The 21,633-nt window shown below is 39.5% G+C and overlaps 1 protein-coding gene across 1 annotated transcript; it reads left to right on the top strand.

Moving 5' to 3' along the window:
* The first annotated feature begins 859 nt into the window (after positions 1 to 859).
* LOC308689387 (uncharacterized protein) lies at positions 860 to 21,205 on the top strand. The gene is made up of 4 exons (XM_081363036.1): positions 860 to 986; positions 1,256 to 1,348; positions 6,989 to 8,713; positions 18,750 to 21,205. Exons 2-4 carry the CDS (start codon positions 1,258 to 1,260, stop codon positions 20,447 to 20,449), a joined length of 3,516 nt encoding a protein of 1,171 aa, XP_081219162.1. The 5' UTR covers positions 860 to 986; positions 1,256 to 1,257; the 3' UTR covers positions 20,450 to 21,205.
* Positions 21,206 to 21,633: the final 428 nt, after the last annotated feature.

Below are 21,633 nucleotides of genomic sequence, written 5' to 3'. Positions count from 1 at the left end.
TTATTCGCTATAACGACCGCCTCTCTATACATTATCCTTTACGTGTCTTCTATCCAATAAAATGTATATATTTACAATGGTTATTGGCAGTTGTGTACTTTGTTTTTGATTAATTCATAAAAGATTCATATTAGCCTACATTGGATCTGATTATAACTATTAAAATGATCCAGTAATGAAAAAAAGAGAAACGAATCATAATATGACCCGTGGACCAACCGAAGAAAACACTTAACCAGCAGCTCGGTAGCGGACCGTCATCGGGGGAAAAAACATGCTACTGGTACACACTAACAGTGTTTTTTTTTTGTTGTTGTTGTCCTTATTGGAGGAAACACGCGATGTTGTCAGTTTGCGTCTCCAAGATTGACAGATGAAAACGAAAGTAAAGAGCGAGAGACAGAGGGAGAGAGAACGAACTCCAAAACACAAGTCACACTTTTCCCATGGAACGATCATGAGGTGTTTGGAGCAACAGTATTGCAGGAAAACTCAAAATGCATTAGGAACACAAATGTCTCTAAAGAGTTTCCTGCTGTTTGCACATTAAATTCTCATACATTGCTTCTTTTCTTTGTTTTAAAGAGCAGACTTCATATCTATTTCTGGTCATGAGGAGATGACGAGCACATGAATCATTATACTGTGCTGCTTATATTTTTCAAACAGTAAAACACCTCATTCCGCGGCCAAAGCGTCTGTGGATGAGTCTGAAACAAGGACAGGTGAGATGTTGTTCTGCTACACTTCACAGACGATAGTGATATTTTAGTATAACTAAATTTTAATATAAATTTAACAACAACATCAGCTCGTTCAGCGCGTCATTTCGCCATTTACGTCATTGCAGATGCACAGTCCTTTCAGTTTCGGTTTTTAGTACGATTGCGTGTTGCATGTTCTCTCGATAAATTAGAAAGGGAATAAACCTCCCCTTTCAATCCGATCGAAATTTCATTTGGATCGAGTTCAATCGGATCGATTAGGTGTGTATATGAAGGCTTTTCAGTCAGATTGAGCCGTCAATCCCATTACTAACGGATTATTTGGTTGCATGTAGGCTAAACGTAGCCGGAAGGATTTATGCCTTAATGTGTTTTAGAATTTTTAAACACTGGATTAAATTGAATTTTAAGGAACGTTAAAACAATTAGTAAACTAATGAAATTAGTAACAAGTAAAAATAATTTTAGAATGATAATTAATAATCTTCAAATGTATAAATATCCCCATTGTTCATTGTTATTTCCTGCAGCCATGGGATCTCAGACCATTGAAGTGGCAGCTCTAGGAAGACCTCTGTATCCTGGTATGCTGTATGACTGCCGCAAGGATACCTTCATTCCAGGTGTGTACAGTACCTACTAAAATACTTATTACTCTTTTCACCCAAATGTGAATCAACAATGTGGTAATTTAGAGATTTAAGAGAAAGGACTCAACTATTAAATTAGTAGTCTTAGAGACATTTCTGGGCCCCCTACATTTTGTATAGATAACATTTAACCCAATAAACATGCCCTGTATACTTTAAAAAAGTAATAAAAACTCGGTGAGTGTTTTAGCGCAATTTTCTCACCTCATGGGATCACAACACTAAGAGATAGTAAATCTTTTCCTGGATTTTTTTTGTGCGTTCCCGAGATTAGACCTTCCTTAACATAATGCCGAAAACCCGAAGTCTCTAGGTGGTCTGGTTGAGGAGTAGATAGAAGTGCAAGATTGGTGCGCACAGACGCACAGAACAGAAATCATGAGTTAACAAGCGCAGTTTGTCCGGTGGAAAATTGCGCTAAAAATATACTTAGCACATTGCATAGTTAAAATGTCTAAAGATGAGTACAAAGCCTACAAAAACAAGAAAAAAATATAGAAATATGTACTTGTTTACATAAAAGGGAGAACATTTATTATCGCAATTGCAATTGCAAGCACAACAGAACATAATGTACACATGTTGACATATACTTTAGATGAACAAGCTTTAGCTGGGTCAAACTGCTCAATCAGGAAACATCAGATAGAACTAACCCATAATTAAATCAGTCCAGGAATAAAACTAGCTAGGCCAAAAGGGCTCAAAATCAAGACACACCAGGAGTAATGCCAGGCCTAAACCAGTCCAGGACTAAACAAGTACTGAACCAGACATCAACTGTTTGTTATCCAGGTCTAACAAAGGTTATGTTCAACATCACTTTACAATGGCCCAGCGGCGTGCCTTTCTGCTGGCAAAATCATGTATTAAATCATCAAAGTTCAGCCTTCTTGACAGTTTTAATGCTTTCAATGGATAGTATGGCAAGGTGACAAAGTCTATCCTGCAACATGGCAGACCTCAGATAATTTTTGATCAGTTTCAGCTTACTGAATGCTCTCTCGCCACCAGCAACGGTCACAGGCAGTGTGCAAAATATTTGCAAAACTATGCAGACCTGCCCAAAAATACTCTGCAGCTGCATCTTGTAAATGCTGTTGAGCAGATCAATTGGTTACAGACACCCTGGGAAAGTGGCCCTATATACAGAGTTGAGGTGTCTGACTTCATCTTCAAATTCACAAGTCAGATCAGTGTTGTATTTTGAAATCAATGGCTGGCATACAGAATGGATTTGATCATCACGCAACTGACCCATTTTTACAACTACAGAAAACTGATCCAAGATCTCAGCTGTTGTGGCAAACCTGGTACTTTTAAATCATTGATTATGTGGTCCATCATTAGTAGGAGGACGAGGTGCAGACAATAAAGCTGACTCTGCGTCTGTATAAGTCAAACACACACACACACACGTAATAACCATATTATTTTTATTGGCCTATTTAGTTTTCTTAATATAAAATATTAAAATATCTATTTTGTAAACTCCTTATAGCCAATGGTTACTACAGACACATGTTTTATTCAATTTTATAGTATTTTTTCTGGGGCATTTTATTCATATTAAGAACGTCAAGTAGCAGCAGCACTGTCACTTCACAGAACACACAACACACACGGCAAACTGATTTTGTAATTTTTGAAGCGTGTAGATTACTTTTTGTTTTGTAAAGTTATCATTATGTAGCGAACACACAGTAGATAAGACGTGTTTAGAGGCTTCAATCTTCGTGAAGTTTCGCGCTCAGGCTCACCTTGTTCGGCTGAGACAGGGAGGGGGACGTGGGTGTGCAGCAGCCGCTGAATCTGTGTCTACGAGACATGATAACCCGGAGACAGCACAGCAGAGATGTTATTATTGTTGGATGTAAATCATAATTCAGTAATTATTTTACTAAGCTAGCTAGATAAAAGCAGGTCATGTAGCAACAAAAATAAGTAACTCTGAAAGTTTTGGAATACAGGAATAGGGCAAGCTACCTTTCTTTTTGAAAAACTGTGTGACTAATGGCGCTTTTCCACTGCATGGTACGGCTCGGTACGGTTCGACTCGGCGCGGAACGGTTCGGCTCGGCGCGGAACGGTTCGGCTCGCTTCGCTTTTCCACTGCGTGGTACGACTCGACTCGGTACAGCACGGTTCGGTTCACTTTAGCTCGGTTGCTTTTATAAAACCTCTCATTAAGAAACCACAATTAGATCCGAATAATCTAGTAAATTATAGACCCATTTCAAATCTACCTTTTATGTCTAAAATACTAGAAAAAGTTGTGTCCGCTCAACTGGGCTCTTTCTTACAAGAAAATGACACCTATGAAAAGTTTCAGTCTGGATTCAGGCCGCATCATAGCACTGAAACTGCGCTCGTTAAAATCACAAATGATTTACTTTTAGCTTCTGACCAAGGCTGTATCTCAATATTAGTTTTACTTGATCTTAGTGCTGCGTTCGATACTATAGATCATACAATACTCTTAGATCGACTACAAAATTATACTGGTGTTCAAGGACAAGCATTAAGCTGGTTTAGATCGTATTTATCTGACCGCTACCATTTTGTTTATTTAAATGGAGAAAAATCTATCATAACTCCAGTAAACTATGGAGTGCCGCAGGGATCTGTGTTAGGCCCTCTATTATTCTCAATATATATGCTGCCACTTGGAAATATTATAAGGAAACATGGAATTAGTTTCCATTGTTATGCTGATGACACTCAAATCTATATTTCATCACGGCCAGATGAAAACGCTAAATTATCCAAATTGACAGAGTGTGTTAAAGATATAAAAGATTGGATGACGCATAATTTTCTTTTATTAAATCCAGACAAGACAGAGGTACTACTTATCGGTTCAAAAAACCACCCACAAAACCTCTCACAATACAACTTTAACATAGTAGGATGTCCTGTTACTTCATCCTCTACAGTAAAAGACCTGGGTGTTATATTAGACTGCAACCTGTCTTTTGAAAATCATATTTCATATGTTACAAGAACAGCCTTTTTCCACCTTAGAAACATTGCTAAGCTACGTAATATGCTATCAGTTTCTGACGCAGAAAAGTTAGTTCATGCATTCATGACCTCGAGACTAGATTACTGTAATGCGTTATTAGCCGGTTGTCCTGCATCCTTAATAAACAAGCTACAGTTAGTCCAAAATGCCGCCGCTAGAGTTCTAACTAGATCAAGAAAATATGATCATATAACACCGATTTTATCATCCCTACATTGGTTACCTATAAAGTCCCGTATTAATTACAAGGTATTGCTACTGACTTATAGAGCCCTAAACGGCTTAGCTCCAGTCTATTTAACCGATCTTCTATCGCCCTATAATCCATCGCGCTCTTTAAGATCACTAAATTCGAGGCTTTTGGTCATACCTAGGATATCCAGATCCACCAAAGGAGGGAGAGCATTTTCACATTTAGCACCAAAACTCTGGAATAGTCTTCCGGATACTGTTCGTTGCTCAGACTCACTCTCCCAGTTTAAAACTAGATTAAAGACGCATCTCTTCAGCCAGGCATTCATATAATACTTTTAATCCTACAGTTAAATCCGACCTCTAGTTCATAAACGCCAGAGGAGAACTGGCCCCCGACTGAGCCCGGGTTCTCCCAAGGTTTTTTTTTTCTCCATTAGGTCACCTGATGGAGTTTTTCGGTTCCTTGCCACTGTTGCCTTTGGCTTGCTCAGTTGGGGATATTTGGGGATATTTAATTGAATTAATCAATCAACGATACTATTGATCAGCATTACCGAACGTAGACGTTCCACTAGAAACAAACATTGATGTATTGCTCTAATTTATTACTGTGAAGCTGCTTTGATACAACCTGTGTTGTGAAAAGCGCTATATAAATAAACTTGACTTGACTTGACTTGACTTTTCCACTGCAGTTAGTACCGCTTCAAAGTGGGTGGGACTGATTGTTATAGTTGCCGTCTCTACTGCCATGACATCATCATATTAAATGCGAATTTTTCATTCCGTGTTGCCAAAACCAACGAGAGGAACGTCTGCACCTCGCCCACTGACCATGATTCAGCTATTTCTTTTTTGAAGTTTATACTCTTTTTTTGAAGCAAATACTTTAAAACAGGCGCTACAGCGTAGGCTGTTGTCTACTGGCTATTTAAATCTAGCGTGTTTAGTGTCTCGTGTCGTAAATACAATGACGCTGGTAGAGATGATTCTGTCTGACCAATCAGTGATCTGCAGTGTTTTCACGTCACATTTTAGTACCGGTACGCTACACTTGGAACCTCAACAGAGGTGGTACCATTTAAAGCGAGCCGAAGCGAGCCGTACCGAACCATGCAGTGGAAAAGCGCCAAAGCGTGCCGTACTGAACCGAGCCGTACCGAACCATGCAGTGGAAAAGCGCCAAAGCGTGCCGTACTGAACCGAGCCGTACCGAACCATGCAGTGGAAAAGCGCCAAAGCGTGCCGTACTGAACCGAGCCGTACCGAACCATGCAGTGGAAAAGCGCCAAAGCGTGCCGTACTGAACCGAGCCGTACCGAACCATGCAGTGGAAAAGCGCCAAAGCGTGCCGTACTGAACCGAGCCGTACCGAACCATGCAGTGGAAAAGCGCCAAAGCGTGCCGTACTGAACCGAGCCGTACCGAACCATGCAGTGGAAAAGCGCCAAAGCGTGCCGTACTGAACCGAGCCGTACCGAACCATGCAGTGGAAAAGCGCCAAAGCGTGCCGTACTGAACCGAGCCGTACCGAACCATGCAGTGGAAAAGCGCCAAAGCGTGCCGTACTGAACCGAGCCGTACCGAACCATGCAGTGGAAAAGCGCCAAAGCGTGCCGTACTGAACCGAGCCGTACCGTACCATGAAAGTGGAAAAGCGCCAATACTGTCGACTCCGACATTCTCTGTCTTCTCTTTCCTTCTTTTCTTTCCGTTTTTGATGCCCTGACTTTTGATGTGACATGCCTGCGTGTGTCACTGTCTGCGCTGCATCATAACAAGTGCAATAAGCAAGAGACGCTACACAGCGATCGTAGCTCGGACAGCGCAGGTGGAATGAACCATTGTGAGGGGGAGGGGTGTGACTGAAACAGTAAATACATTATTTGTTTTATAAATTTTAAATCTATGGTCAAAACGGACAAAATACACATTTTGTGCATTTAATGTATAAAAAAGAGAAAAGAAATAAGAAAAGAAAAAGGGGGTCTGCTCTTCTGGGCCCTAAATCAGCCTGGGCCCTTAGAATCATCCTAACCTTCCACCCCTTTACGGCGCCCTTGCTTAGAGATACAAAATCGGCATGATGACTTGAACAGTACATTGCAACATCACACGTTAATATTCAACAATATTACTGATCTGCCTGCATTGACATTATTATATGAGAACTGAACTGAGCTGGACGATGACATCACTTTTTTCCCCAGAGCGGCAATATATACTGAACTTACTTAAGCTGGATAATGGTGCTATTTTCTTCTAGAAACAAACTTTGTTGCATTATTTTCCTGTTATCACTGTAAAGCTGAAACAATCTGTATTGTAAAAAGTGCTATATAAATAAAGGCGACTTGACTTGACTGAACTGTTAAAGCCATGTCTCATTTCAGGTGTCACTCTGTGGGATAAGAAGTCACTGAATGAAGATTTGGACACCCGTCCACAACCCATGACAGATGTGAAGTTCAGTAGCTCCGACTCGCTCTCCAGTAAGTCCAGTCTCCTGGATGTGAGTGCTTCCCTGAAGGCCAGCTTCTTAGGAGGGCTGGTGGAGGTGGGAGGATCTGCCAAGTTCCTGCGTGACACCAAATCCTCAAACCAACAGTCCAGAGTAACAATGAATTACAGGGAAACCACCAGATTTGAACAGCTCACTATGAGCCATCTGGGACAGATCACCTACCCTCAGGTCTTTGACCAGAAAACTGCAACTCATGTGGTCACTGGTGTTCTATACGGAGCTCAGGCCGTCATGGTGTTTGATCGGACATTTTCAGAAGAGGAAGAAAAACAGGAGATTGAGGGAGAACTGGATGTCATGGTAAAAAAGATTCCTCTATTTTCTATTAAGGGGAAAGGAGATTTACAAATGACAGAAGGCCATGAGAATAGGGCTGAGAGCATCTCCTGCACATTTTATGGTGACGTCCGCCTTGAGCAGAGTCCCACCACTTACATAGACGCCCTAGAGGTGTACAAGAAGCTCCCCACTACACTGGAGAAGAATCCACAGATTGCAGTTCCAATAAAAGTCTGGCTCTATCCTCTTTCTCTACTGGATACAAGAGCAGCTCAGTTGGAGAGAGAAATCACCACACATCTGGTTTCCAACACTGAAGATATAATAGAGGGGCTGGGAGAAGTAGAGAGGACATGCAACGACTTCTCCAGAAAAACTCTGGTAAATGTTTTCGAAGACATCAAAGATAGGCTCCGTTTATTTCAGAGCTCTCTTAACATTTACAAAATGGTGCTCCTGAAAGAAGTGGCCAAGGTATTGCCTGCTATACGAGGAGGAGAGATGGAGCAAAATTCATTGGAAGACATCCTGAAGATCCACTACAGCTCCCCCTTTAATGCTAGCATGCTTAACCAGTGGTTAGATCATGCAAAGTCTGAAGTTAACCTCTTGAGTTCTCACACCAAGATGCTGGAAGGAATCAAAACTGTAGACTCAAACCGTCTCAACACCATCCTCTTTAATCTTAATATTGATGTTGTAGTGTGCTTGACCTTCACATCTCTGAAGTATGAAGACCCGTATCTTTCAGCCATGAAGCAGTTTCTGGAATCTGACGGGTTTAAAGAGCTAGATGTGGGAATGAAACCGCGTTCTAGCACGTTAGCATCTGTCAGAAAGTGGTTCAACAATCCTGATGTCACCTCAAAGATGAGAAAGAACTTATCTCTTTTCAGAAGTTTTTCAGAGGCTAATAAAGATGAAAAGAGATATCGATTCATTATTTCTGCCATCTCCGATCCCTCCAGTCCTGGCTCCTCTATCTATCTGTATGAATCAGGGAAGCTGACAGACACACAGTTCCAGCCCATATCGAAGCCTCCTCCACCAGAAGTGATCGAGGTCCTGGAGGACAGCGTGACCCTGAAACTGCAGAAGTCCCCAACTGGAGAAACTGTGAGGTACAGAGTGGAGTACCAGCAGGAGAAAGCAGATTCTGGCGCTGAGGAACAGTGGATTATCATAAACACAGCTGATGAAGACTTTACTCTGACTGGACTGGAGTCTGGAAAACAGTACTTGATCCGCTACAGGATAGTGGGTAAAGTGGGAGTAAGTGAAGCCAGTGACACTATCAGCTCCATACTGTCTTCAGGTGAGTGTCATATGCACATTTCTTTGCATTAATCTTTATCTTAATATATATATATATATATATATATATATATATATATATATATATATATATACCGTATATGTGTGTGTGTGTATGTGTGTGTATATATATATATATATATATATATATATATATTAGAGGTGGGCATAGATTAATTTTTTTAATCTAGATTAAAATGGCTCATTTGAATTCTGCCAAAGGCATTCAGAATATGTGTGCTACCCAAATAATGACTATAAAAGTAAGTCTTTGAGAACGGGTTTCTCAAGCCAGGTGGCGCATTAGACCAGGGGCTCATCTCCTGTTTCCAAAATGCATCACAAACTGCTTGAGAAAGCTGTTCTGCTCATAGACTGTAAAAGGTTACTACTAGGGCTGCACGATTAACCTTTATCGCATCGATATTGAGGTTTTAACTCCCGCAATAACCTAACCTCAGGAGTCTGAGGTTTTTTCCCCCGCCTCTGACATTTGAGTGACAAACCTATTAGCCAATCAAAATGGTCGAATCTCGCGTTCCTGGCTTGCTGGCCAATTAGAAATGGCAATGGAAAGTTACAAGGTTGTATGCAGTGCACCGGCTTTCTGGCAGCAGCAAAGCAGCTAACACACAACGTGTACCTCGAAAAAGCTTGTAACTGCGCAGAAATGGCCGAAGGCACTTCTTCGGTGACGGGAGAGGAAGCGGGGGAGCACTTGTACTTCAGCTGTTTGGACTTATTTTGGATTCGCGAAGAACGACGTGGAGCAAAAGAGTGCTAAAATATGTCGACGTGCCGTGGCCAGATCCAGAAGAAACACTACCAATCTATACCAGCATCTTAAAAATCACCACCGACACCAGGGTTCCAGACTGCGACCAAAATGGTCGCATATGCGACCATTTTTTGAGAATGTGCGAGTTAAAATTTTATGTGGTCGCATTTGTGCGAGTGCATGGTCATGTAGCCTACTAAGTTAAATTCACGCATGAATTTTCTGCATTGAACTTGTTTTAGCGCCCGCCAAAGTGAATTTTTGTCCCGCCAAAGTCTTATTTGATCGGTGAGTAATGTAGATGAACTGCTGCGCTTGTGAGTGACAGGGCGCATGTTTAACTGAAAGAACGAGCAGAGAGAGAGAGAGAGCCGGTCGCGCACGCGCATTCTCTCTCTCTCTTCGGAGCCAGGCGAAAATGTAAACAAGACTTCACCGTCTCCAAACTAAGCGCTGTCTTGCTCTCTCTCCCTCGCACATATTAATCAAAATAAATCGACACGGTGGTAAAAGGTCGGAAGACCAAAGTTTCATGTGGATCATTCGGAGATTTTTTTTTTCCCCTGAATTATCGCTGGGTGTGAATTGTGCTAAATAAATTGAACTGAAAAGCGTTCCGGACATTTAACTGACAAAAAAAAAAAAAAAAAACTCTTTAATTAAACGAAAAAAATATCCAGTGATGAAATGTTTTCTGTGTTGACAGAAATCTTAGATGTCCATGTCCTAACTGCTGGGATAATCACACAACGCGCATGACACGTCCAATTCGCGAACTAATGACTCCTTTGAACCGATTCATTTTAATGAATGGTTAAAACAACTGATCTTTCCAACAGTGAACTCAGGAGACGTCTGAATCGGTGTATAACTAATCAGTAACACTTTACAATAAGGTTATATTTATTACATAAATTACATAAAAAGTACAGTTTGCTTACTCAAGCTTTAAAATAAATAAAACCAAAAAAATCGAAAATCGCACCGCAATCGCAATATTTGTCAGAAAAACCGCAATTAGGTTTTTTCTCAAAATCGTGCAGCCCTAGTTACTACTGTACTGTTACCGTCCGTAGGCAACATTAGGTAGGTCTATGTTATTATCAACTACTATAGGCTATCAATTAGGGATGGACGATATGGCCTAAAATCTATATTGTGATATATATTGCAGCCTCTTGCGATAATGATATATATTATAATAAAACCATTTCAGAACAGGTTACACAGACCCTGCTAAACAACTGCTAAATGTTTTTTTTTTAAAGGGTGTATGTAGTTTTGAGAACATATATTGTGCAAAACTGTAAGTATACAACATAATTTTGCAGATAAATAAAATGTAAGTACACTAGCTGCAGAGACTTTTAGGTCTAATGTTTATTATGGCTTGGAGCTTATGAAACCCCAAATTTAAAATGAGAATATTGTCTAACTGATGTCTTTTCAGTTAAAAAGTACGGTGGCCGAGAGAGCTCAACGCGCTGCAAATGAATAAAACACATGCAAACAGAAAAAAACGCATGCAAACAGAAAAAAACGCATGCAAACAGAAAAAAACACATGCAAATAGAAAAAAAAACACCAGCGAATAAGAAAACATCTTCATCAGGTTTACAACTCACGTGCGTCCCAATACTCACAACACAACCAAATACGGAAACGCGCTGCAATTACAGAAACGCGCTGCAAAAGTTCACAACAAAACCAAATACAGAAACGCGCTGCAAATAGAACAGAACACAACGGAAATGTTTCCGGGGAACCCAATAAGTGACGGACGGACGGCTAGGACATGCTTACAGCTGTCTACTTTTATTTATTTATTTTTATTATTTTTTTGCAAAACATACAAAGATGACACGTTTATGACATACAACTTTGTAACGTTATACAATATACAAAATGTATTTGCGATATGTTCAATGTCATAAGAATACTAAAAAGAACAATGAGCTGAAGACTAAAATAAATAAATAAATAAAAAAGATAGAGAAAAAGAACGAGGAAAAGACATTAATCTATACATCAGTTACATTGAACACATTTTGAAATTTTTCATAAGTTTCATGAGAAATGTTAGAATGTAGCTATAGGTCCAAATATGAGACGGCAAGTTTTAAAGTTGAGACACTCACACAAAGATATAACACATATTTTAAAAACTTTGTTGTATAAAATGTATATTTATTTGCAACAGTTATGTTAACAGCATTAATACTATATTTCCGGTAAGAACAGCTATTCAGCTGATGGACACGCGCTGCGTTGTCATGGGAACATCCCAGGTGAAAATAATGAGGAAATTACGTTGTCTTTCGTTGCTCCCTTCATCAACATAATGGCACACAAGTGCCCCGCTCACTCCAAAGTGCCCAATTCAAGGGCTCTGCCCTTTTAAGAGAGTAACGTTAGGGCATAGGTAAAGCCAGAGCCCGCGTCTCTCTGGTAAAGCTTGCGAGCCGTCCGTCCGTCACTTATTAGGTTCCCCGGAAACATTTCCGTTGTGTTCTGTTCTATTTGCAGCGCGTTTCTATATTTGGTTTTGTTGTGAACTTTTGCAGCGCGTTTCTGTAATTGCAGCGCGTTGTGTTGTGAGTATTGGGACGCACGTGAGTTGTAAAACTGATGAAGATGTTTTCTTATTCGCTGGTGTTTTTTTTCTATTTGCATGTGTTTTTTTCTGTTTGCATGCGTTTTTTTCTGTTTGCATGTGTTTTATTCATTTGCAGCGCGTTGAGCTCTCTCGGCCACCGTAAAAAAGAAACACAACAACGATTCTTAAAATCGGGCGCAGACAGAGATATTGTTCTACACCACTAAGATATATTGGGAATAATACGCGCGCGCTGGTATTCAGTGATATCATGTTTCGTTTTGAATTTGAGGTGGTAGAACGGATTAGTCGTGTGTTAACTTACCGAACTGTGACCCCACACACTCTGTCTATAGTTTGCTGCTGCTCGTCGGACGGCTTAAATCCGAACCAAGTCCAAATAATGGATGTTGACGGATCTTTTTCACCAGCTTTCACTTTCAGCCGTGTTTACTTAAGATGACGATGAATATGATGCGTTGCAGCCGGGTGTTCCTCGCGGCCGCGGGTAGATTGCGTCATCATAGCTTGTGTAGTATAGAGTAGTTACCAACCCAACTTGGAGAATAGATTAACGGCGATATTTTTTTTATCGCGCGATAAGAGTCTCACGTTAACGCCGATAACTGCCCACCACACAGTTAATGTTTGCATTGACAACCATATTTCATATTTGAAAACCAATTGGACATTTAAAAATATAGCTGACATAAAAATAAAATAAATGAATAAACAATAACAATAATAAACAAAACACACACAGAAAAAAAATCAACTTAACACACAAAAGCTGTTGACTCTTAAGCCCACTGTAGAAAGACCTCAGTCATCCCTGAAGACGAAATGATTGATTAATATAAACAAGTAATAAAAACTCGGTGAGTGTTTTAGCGCAATTTTCTCACCTCATGGGATCACAACACTAAGAGATAGTAAATCTTTTCCTGGATTTTTTTTGTGCGTTCCCAAGATTAGACCTTCCTTAACATAATGCCGAAAACCCGAAGTCTCTAGGTGGTCTGGTTGAGGAGGAGATAGAAGTGCAAGATTGGTGCGCACAGACGCACAGAACAGAAATCATGAGTTAACAAGCGCAATTTTGTCCGGTGGAAAATTGCGCTAAAAATATATTTAACAAATGCAAATCTCATTATTTATATTCTTTAATTATAATCATTATTAATTAATAAATGCAAAGCATACAGAAGTTCATTGTAAAGGAAGTAATTGAACTAACCACAGGAAAATAAAATCTATAAATTAACGTATGACAACAAATTCAAGCTTCAATGCAGCGTGATCTCATGAGAATACGTGTGTATTTTTACATAAAGTGTAGTACTACTACACATACATTTATTTACGTTTTAATACAGAGAAATGTATAATACTGACGTATTTATAGCACTAAAGCGTAGAATATTTACGTATTAACAACTGATATACAAATTTGTACGTATTCCTATTTATGAATATTAAAATAGTGGCATTAATGTTTTGACTCTATTGCATTTAATTGTCTTATCAATTACGTTTTCAGTCTCATTTATTAATTGCAGTTTACTCATTTACTTAATAAGAAATAATAACATTTCGCTGTTTGTGACTTCTGCTGCAAACTCATTTCAGAGGATTATTATATGATGTTAAACAAGACTACACTTTAAAAACGTAAAATGAATAACATTTCTTTAATCGTTTAACCATTTTGTAATATTTAGTTTGTTTGCCGTGAGACACAAAAGGCGTTTTCTCCTATAGAACAATAGTTGACAATAGAACCATAAAATACACCGTAACAAAAGCCCAACAACGCCCCCTGGAGGAATCTTTATGTATGTGACTTTGTTGGTGCTTGAACGGGCATGGACAAGTCAGGGCATTTCTGAACCAGTGTCAGAGTCTGTATACACAGGTGGAGAGACTGACTTGTTTTCTTGGACAAAATGGACTGCTGCATGTGTGTTGTTTCTGTGAGTGATTAAGACGTAAGTTATCTGTTTTAATTTATATGCTGTTCAAACTTTAATATTCTGTGTATTCAGTTACTGTCATTTGAATAATAATGAAATTTTCGTGTAAATTGCTGCCCAAGTCCATGTCAAGTCATGTTGAAGCTAGTTTGATACTGTTTAGTTGTATATGTTCTGCAGTATAATTTAAATATTTAAGCTAAATTATTTATGCTACAGTGGTGGTCAGAATTAATGGCACCCCTGGTAAATATGATCAAAAATGGCTGTAAAAAAATAAATCTGCATTGTTTATTCTTTTGATCTTTCATTCAAAACATTTGCATAAATCTAACCTTTCATTGAAGTAAAAGAATTGAAAGTGGGGGGTAAATCACATTATGAAATAAATGTTTTTCTCCAAAACACGCTGGCCACAATTATTGGCACCCCTAGAATTTTTACGAGTAAAATATCTCTGAAGTATATTCCCATTAATATTTACCTTTATTAGCACACCAGGGTGACTAGGAACATGAAATTGTCCAACTATGACTTCTTGTTTCACAGGAGTTTAAATATGAGGAAACACAAAGGCCAAATTCCCTTAATCATCCATCACAATGAGTAAAACTAAAGAATACAGTTCTGATGCGCAGCAAAAGATTGTTGACCATCACAAAATAGAAAGTGGCTGTAAGACAATAGCTAAAGAATTGAAAATCCCCATTTTGACCATCAGGGCAATAATTAAGAAGTTATAATCAACTAAAGATGTTACGAATCTGCCAGGAAGAGGACGTGTGTCTATATTGTCTTAATGCACGGTGAGGAGGAGAGTTTGAGTGGCCAAAGTTTGAGATGTTTGGGAGGGTTTCAAGAAAAATCCTCCTCGCTCCTCCAAAAACACACTCCAGAATATTCAGTGGTCAGACACGACTGGAACTTCAAAATATTCTATGGTCAGATGAAACAAAAATAGGGCTTTTTGGCAGCAAACCCACCAGATGTGTTTGGTGCAAACAGGGATGAAGAGTACCCCATGCCTACAATTAAATTTACTGCTGGATCTTATATGTTGTGGGCCTATTTTTCTGCTGGAGGTCCTGGACTTCTTATTCAGATACATGGTATTATGGATTCTAGCAAATTTTAACAGATAAAAAATCTAAACCTGACGGCCTCTGCTAGAAATCTTATAATGGGCCGTGGTTGGATCTTCCATCAGGACAACGATCCAAAACAAACATCAAAATCAACACAAAATGGGTCACTGAGCACAAAATGAAGCTTCTACCCTGACCATCCCAGTCCCCTAAACTGAACCCTATAGGAGATGAGTGGGGTGAACTGAAGAGAAGCAGCGCCAACATGAGCTTGTGAATCTGAAGGATCTGGAGAGATCCTGTATGGAGGAATGGTCTCTGATCTCTGGTCAGGTGTTCTCCAAACTCATCAGGCATTATAGGAGAAGACTCTCTGTTATCTTGTAAAAAGGAGGTTGCAAAAAGTATTTAATAACAGGGTGCCAATAATTGTGGCCAGCGTGTTTTGGAGAAAAGCATTTATTTTATAATGTGATTTCCCCCCCACTTTCAATTCTTTTACTTCAATAAGAAGGTTAGATTTTTGCGAATTTTTTAAATGAAAGATCAAAAGGATGAACAATGCAGATTTCTTTTTTACAGCCTTTTTTGATCTTTTTCTACCAGGGGTGTCATTAATAAAACAAGTGGTAAGGTATATATATATTAAATCACATACGCCGGACAAGTGTGGCATGGGCGTGTTGACCTGGGCTTTGCACAGAGCTGGTTCCACGCTGCATGTCTCACTTTTTTATTGCAACACACTAGCAAACATACATATATGCCCATCACGAAAAATAATAATAATAATAATAATAATTATATTAATTATATATAATTTAGGATAAGCATGGCATGTGTTTGGCGGCCGGAGGCTGGGAGTGTTCTTGGGGGGGTGGGGTGCGCAGCTCCTCTTCTTGGTGGACCACTGTAGTGTGGCGTAGACGGGGGGGGGGGGGGATGGGGGGGGGGGGTCTGGCTTATGCCGTGGCCAAGGAGGGATCAGAGGCAGCCTTTTAATACCATATTAGTATAGCCTTACTATTGTTAGTGTTATTTTTAATATTATTTTTATTATTATTATTATCATTATTCCTCTTCCTTGTCATCCAGCCTCCCCCTCATTCCTGATGAAAAGTCTAATTGCTGTTATTATTGCTACTACTATTAGTATTATTAAATTATCATATAAGACTATATTATCACTTATTCCTCATCGTCAAAATATTATTTTTTACTAATATTATCTTCATCAATATTACTGTCATAAATATGTATTTTATGTGTTTATTAATTTTTATTACGTCTGTTGTACATCTGTAAAAGCACTGATACCGAGCTCATGAACTTGTAAAAATGCTCCGATACCAACAACCGATAGGCCTACCAGGCAGCGTGTGTATAGTAACGCGAGCTGATAAGAGGAAAACGTGCGGTGGATTGAGCGCGCATCGGCACAGACGAGCGAGCTGGTCGAGCACACCCCTTTAAACAGACATCAGTAGAAAGTTTGTAGTTCAGTCGGATGTCAATGGCAAAGAAAATAAAACGAGGCATGTAGCTTATTAACGTTAACTGACGAGAGAGAGAGAGAGCGCACTTCTGTTGAATGCTTTTGATTGCTGATCGTTCACTCAGCACGTGTTATTTGGATTAAAACTAAATCGTATAGGTAAGTAAAGTAAAACATGACCTGTTACCTGATTTATGTATAACGAGTGGTTCCCTACATTATTACAGAACATTTGCAGGTCAAGAAGTTTAATGAACTCAAACATCCGAAGCGCGCGCCCCGAAAACCAGCGTCTCAGACAGCGCGTGAATACTGAATTTAATTATCTTTCACATCTTGCGCTTGTACGGACGAATTCACACAAAATTATGTAAAAAAGTCTGTCTTAGCGAGTATCCCAGTAAACAAAGTTGGTTATATCTCAAGCTACCGTAGTCATGTTCAGATGGGGTCGGTGCGTTCGGTCTTAAAGGGACAGCAGTCTAATAAACCTGCTGCTGTGTTTCAATGTTCATCAAACAAAAGACAAATAAATCACTCACTAGCACTGCTCTTGACTCAATAGGCTACCCTTTTCAACTTTACAAAAATATCCATCTATGTTTAATTTATACAGTAATGAATATGCAATTTTTTCACAATTGATTGCTTTATTCAAATTTCTGTACCTGTTAGATCTACCCGAATAACTCTAAACACTGTTAATTTCATTTGTAGCCTTTCTTTGTTCTATTGTATTGATTTGTCCTATTTGTAATTCGATTATTTGTTCTTATTTTGTTACTGACTGCTTACTTGTCTTTAATAATGTTTTAAATTCACATTAATTAGGCTGGTAGTTTTTGTTGGATCAAAATTGGATTAAATAATTTATATTTCACTGGTATCTAATCATCAGAACCGCTGACCCGATCCTCTGCACTGAGCCCTGCTGGAGCTGCTCTAAATATGTGCTGTGCTATTAAATGAAAGATCAAATATGATAGAGCAATAATGAACAGTGACAGTAACAGAAGCTCATACAATGCATTTTAGAAGGCTTAATTAAGCATGAGAATAACTGAAGGAAATATATATTTGATGAACAAATTAAGCCAACTAATATGATTTATATTCCTTTGGTTTGTCTACTAATACATTTAAAAATTAAATTAATGACAAATTTAAATTTAATTTGTTAAAAATGACAAATGCAGTGAAAATTCAGGGATTGGTTACGGTAATCGGTATCGGCGAGTACCAAAAATGAAACTATCGGTATCGGACTTGTTCTGCAAAAAGTGGTATCGGCGCATCCCTAATTAAAAAATGTTGTTGTTGAAAAATTACAATCGTTTCACACTAAATTAACGCTGCAGCCCGTCTGAGATATAGAGCTATTTCGCATGGCTATGAGCATGATATTAAGTACATGATAAGTATAATACAACTTTCATTCTTCAGGTCAATCGTATATTCATAGGAAAAAAATCTGTTTCAATATCCTTTCAATGGTTACGGTGATTTCCCATGCCTGACAGCGCTGGTCAATGGATTGATCTCTATGACGTGAAACATTAGATACCATATATCTGTAATTTGAGTAAAACAATTAAATAAAATAAAGACATTGTTTGATAAGTGCTGATTGAAATCCTAAAAAGTAGTGCTTAAATTCCTGGAATCATTTGACAGAATCTGTACGAACCCTGTGAACAGTATTGGGGCAGTGTGTCCCTTCAGCCACGACCATCTCCATAAAACTCAGGTGTTCCTGTAGGATTCCCTTAGGACGTTTGTAGTTGTATTGTAATAGGATTATCAAGGTCTGCAAGGAGCCAGAAAATCACCTACTAGCTTTTTATTATTTAGCATTATCTGTTTATTTTCTCTTCAAGATTTAGATTATCTCGAAATTAAAAATGTCTGGCATTTTTTGGAAAACAGCTAATTATCCAAACTGTATAACATGCATTTGAAACATGTCATGACAGCATGTGTAAAGATTAGGCTGTTCACACAAGACATCAGATTCAGTCTAAATACAGTACAGCCTTCACAGTGTGAACACTGAGTAATTATACTGTATTGATGACTGGATGTTCACACTATTGTATTGTTTTTCTTTAAGCAAGCAGCAGAAAAGACCACAGCGATGGAAGGGTTGCACATGATATCAAGAACAGCTGGAGCAGAAAAATATCTTGTAAAAGCAATGAAAACCTGCCCATGTTTAAACTCCACCTGTCTGAAGCGTGGCAAAACCGTGATGGATTCTGCAGAAGAAGATCGTTTGGGAGAAACATCACTAAAGAGAACAAGACCGTCATGATGATCGGAGCCACGGGTTCAGGAAAATCCACTCTGATTAACAGCATGATCAACTACATCCTGGGAGTGCAATGGGAAGATGACTTCCGGTTTGTGCTGATAGATGAAGGGAAGCAGAAATGCCAGGCTGAAAGTCAGACTTCGCAGATCACGGCATATCAGATCAATCACATGGATGGTTTCCGGGTCCCATATTCTCTGACCATTGTGGACACACCAGGCTTCGGTGACACCAGAGGAATTTCACATGACCAGAAAATCACAAAGCAGATTCAGGAGTTCTTTTCTAATCCAGGAGGGATCGACCGCATTGATGCCGTGTGTTTTGTAGTCCAGGCTTCACTTGCCCGTCTGACGCACACACAGAAATACGTCTTTGACTCCATTCTTTCCATATTGGGGAAGGATATTGCTGAAAACATTCTTATGCTGATCACCTTTGCAGATGGGAAAAAACCTCCTGTTCTCGAGGCCATCAAAGCCTCTGAGGTTCCCTGTTCACACAATGAGTCTGGAGAGCCACTTCACTTCAAGTTCAACAACTCCGCTCTGTTTGCTACCAATAACACATCTGCAGACGATGAGGAGTCTGACTGTGACAACTTTGACCAAATGTTCTGGAAGCTGGGATTTTCTAGCATGAGAAAGTTCTTCACATACCTTAGAATGATGCAAACCCAGAGCTTGTCTCTGACACGGAAAGTCCTGAAAGAGCGACAGCATCTTGAAGTGCTTGTGGAAGGCCTCCAATGGCCCCAAATCACTGCTGGTCTGAGGAAACTGGATGAACTCAAGAAGACAAGAGCTGCTCTGGAGCAACACAAGGCAGAAATGGATGCAAACAAGGATTATGAATATGAAATAGATGTAACTGTCCCAAAACAGATCGTAAACAACACTGGCTACTACTCAACCAACTGCCAGATGTGTCACATCACATGTAATGACAAATGCCCAATTGCAAATGACAGTGATAAATATAAGTGCAGTGTCATGAAAGCTGGAGTGTGTACGGTGTGTCCTGGAAAGTGTGCCTGGAATGTGCACTTTAATCAGAAATACACATGGACTTATGTCAAAGAAAAGAGAAAGGGAACCTATCAGGATATAAAAAGGCGATATGAGGCTGCACATGGACAGGTCATGTCAAAAGAAAAGATCTTTGCAGAGCTTGAAATGGAGTTTGAGGATGTCCAGGATATTGTGGCCAGACTGATTGAAAGATCTCAAAAGTCTTTGGAGCGTCTGGAGGAAATCGCCCTCAAGCCCAATCCTCTGTCCACTCCTGACTACATTGATCTGATGATTGAGTCTGAGAAACAAGAAGCCAAGCCTGGATTTCAAGATCGCATTAAGGCTTTAATGGAGGTCAGGAAGAAGGCAGAGATCATCAGTAAGGTGTCCAGAGGAGGAGTGCTTCCAGAAGACTGGAAAACACACACACCTGCAACAAGAGAAAAAGAATTTGATCCAAGAGTCCTGTTCAATAGAGCAAAGTGATGTAAAGAAATATATGATGTTCAAGTGAAACTTTGACCCTTTATCTACAATTACTACGACTATAATCTAAAACATTTGACTTGGTCTTCAGATGCTCAGCATTCATTTTTATTATACTTACAATACTTAGTAAAATACATTAGTTTAAATGGTCTTCATCTTCTAAACACAACTGTATTATTTTGCTGAACGGCCTGTTAGAAAATCATACATCTAAAATTGACTTTAATTATATTTTGAACGAGCTGAATATGAATACGCCATGCGTCACAAATGAAAGTATCAAACTGCTGTTTTGGGAAGATGTAATTTTACTTTCATTGATTCTAGTTATTCATTCTGCATGAACAAGAAAAAAAAGTAAAGTTAATTAAATCAATGAATGCATTTAAAACACACACACACACACACACACACACACACACACACACACACACACACACACACATATATATGGTAATACTTTACAATAAGGTTCATTAGTTAACATTGATGTATTAAAGAGATACTTCACCTCTGGGAAGATGAATGTGTATTTAAATTAGGTCATTTATGTAGAAGAAATGTGAAATTATTTTTGAATTTGGAGCTTTCTAGACTGAGAAAAGCCAGAAAATGTATTTTTGGCTCATGTGGATGAAAGACAACAACTCCCAGAATGCACTTGCTTCGCTGCTCTACGAGGCCACTCCCAAGCCACGCCTACCGGTAATAGAGCGCAGTTGTAAACAATAAAGCTAAGCTAAGTTACTAGTCTCCGTGAGTCTGCCTGGGTTTTTGAGATCGCACAAAATCCGGGATTTCCGGATTTTAAAAAGTCCGAGATTCGGCTTTTGCGTTCTACAGTCGCCATTCCTCATGTTTACTGTGGCGAGCAGGACGAGGCTGAGGGCCGCGGGAGAACGACGCGAGGCCGGTGGCGTCATTACTGATGAGCGCCTGTGAGGCACTGGTCTCGCATCTCTCACGGAGGAGCGGGTATTTTCTTAGCAATGGTAAAACGCACATCAACCGATCATGCCACCGGCCTCGCGCCGTTCTCCCGCGGCCCTCAGCCTCGTCCTGCTGAATAAGAACTCGATAGCTTAGCTTTCAAATAAAGACGGCTGACACTGCTTGTACATTCTGTGAGTGAGATCCCCCTATGGGCGGGTTGAACACATGCGGGACAGTGCCTCCTACTG

This window comes from Scardinius erythrophthalmus (genome assembly GCF_964197995.2).
Source record: "Scardinius erythrophthalmus genome assembly, chromosome: 4".
In the NCBI taxonomy this organism is placed as follows: Eukaryota; Metazoa; Chordata; class Actinopteri; order Cypriniformes; family Leuciscidae; genus Scardinius; species Scardinius erythrophthalmus.
This window is presented reverse-complemented; position numbering and strand designations above follow the sequence as displayed.

Bases quoted from the DNA above. Each gene is read 5' to 3' on its own strand.
- LOC308689387 (XM_081363036.1), top strand. From the start codon at position 1,258: ATGGGATCTCAGACCATTGAAGTGGCAGCTCTAGGAAGACCTCTGTAT. The intron at 1,349-6,988 runs GTGTGTACAGTA...GTCTCATTTCAG, and splicing joins CAAGGATACCTTCATTCCAG to GTGTCACTCTGTGGGATAAG. The intron at 8,714-18,749 runs GTGAGTGTCATA...TTTTTCTTTAAG, and splicing joins CAGCTCCATACTGTCTTCAG to CAAGCAGCAGAAAAGACCAC.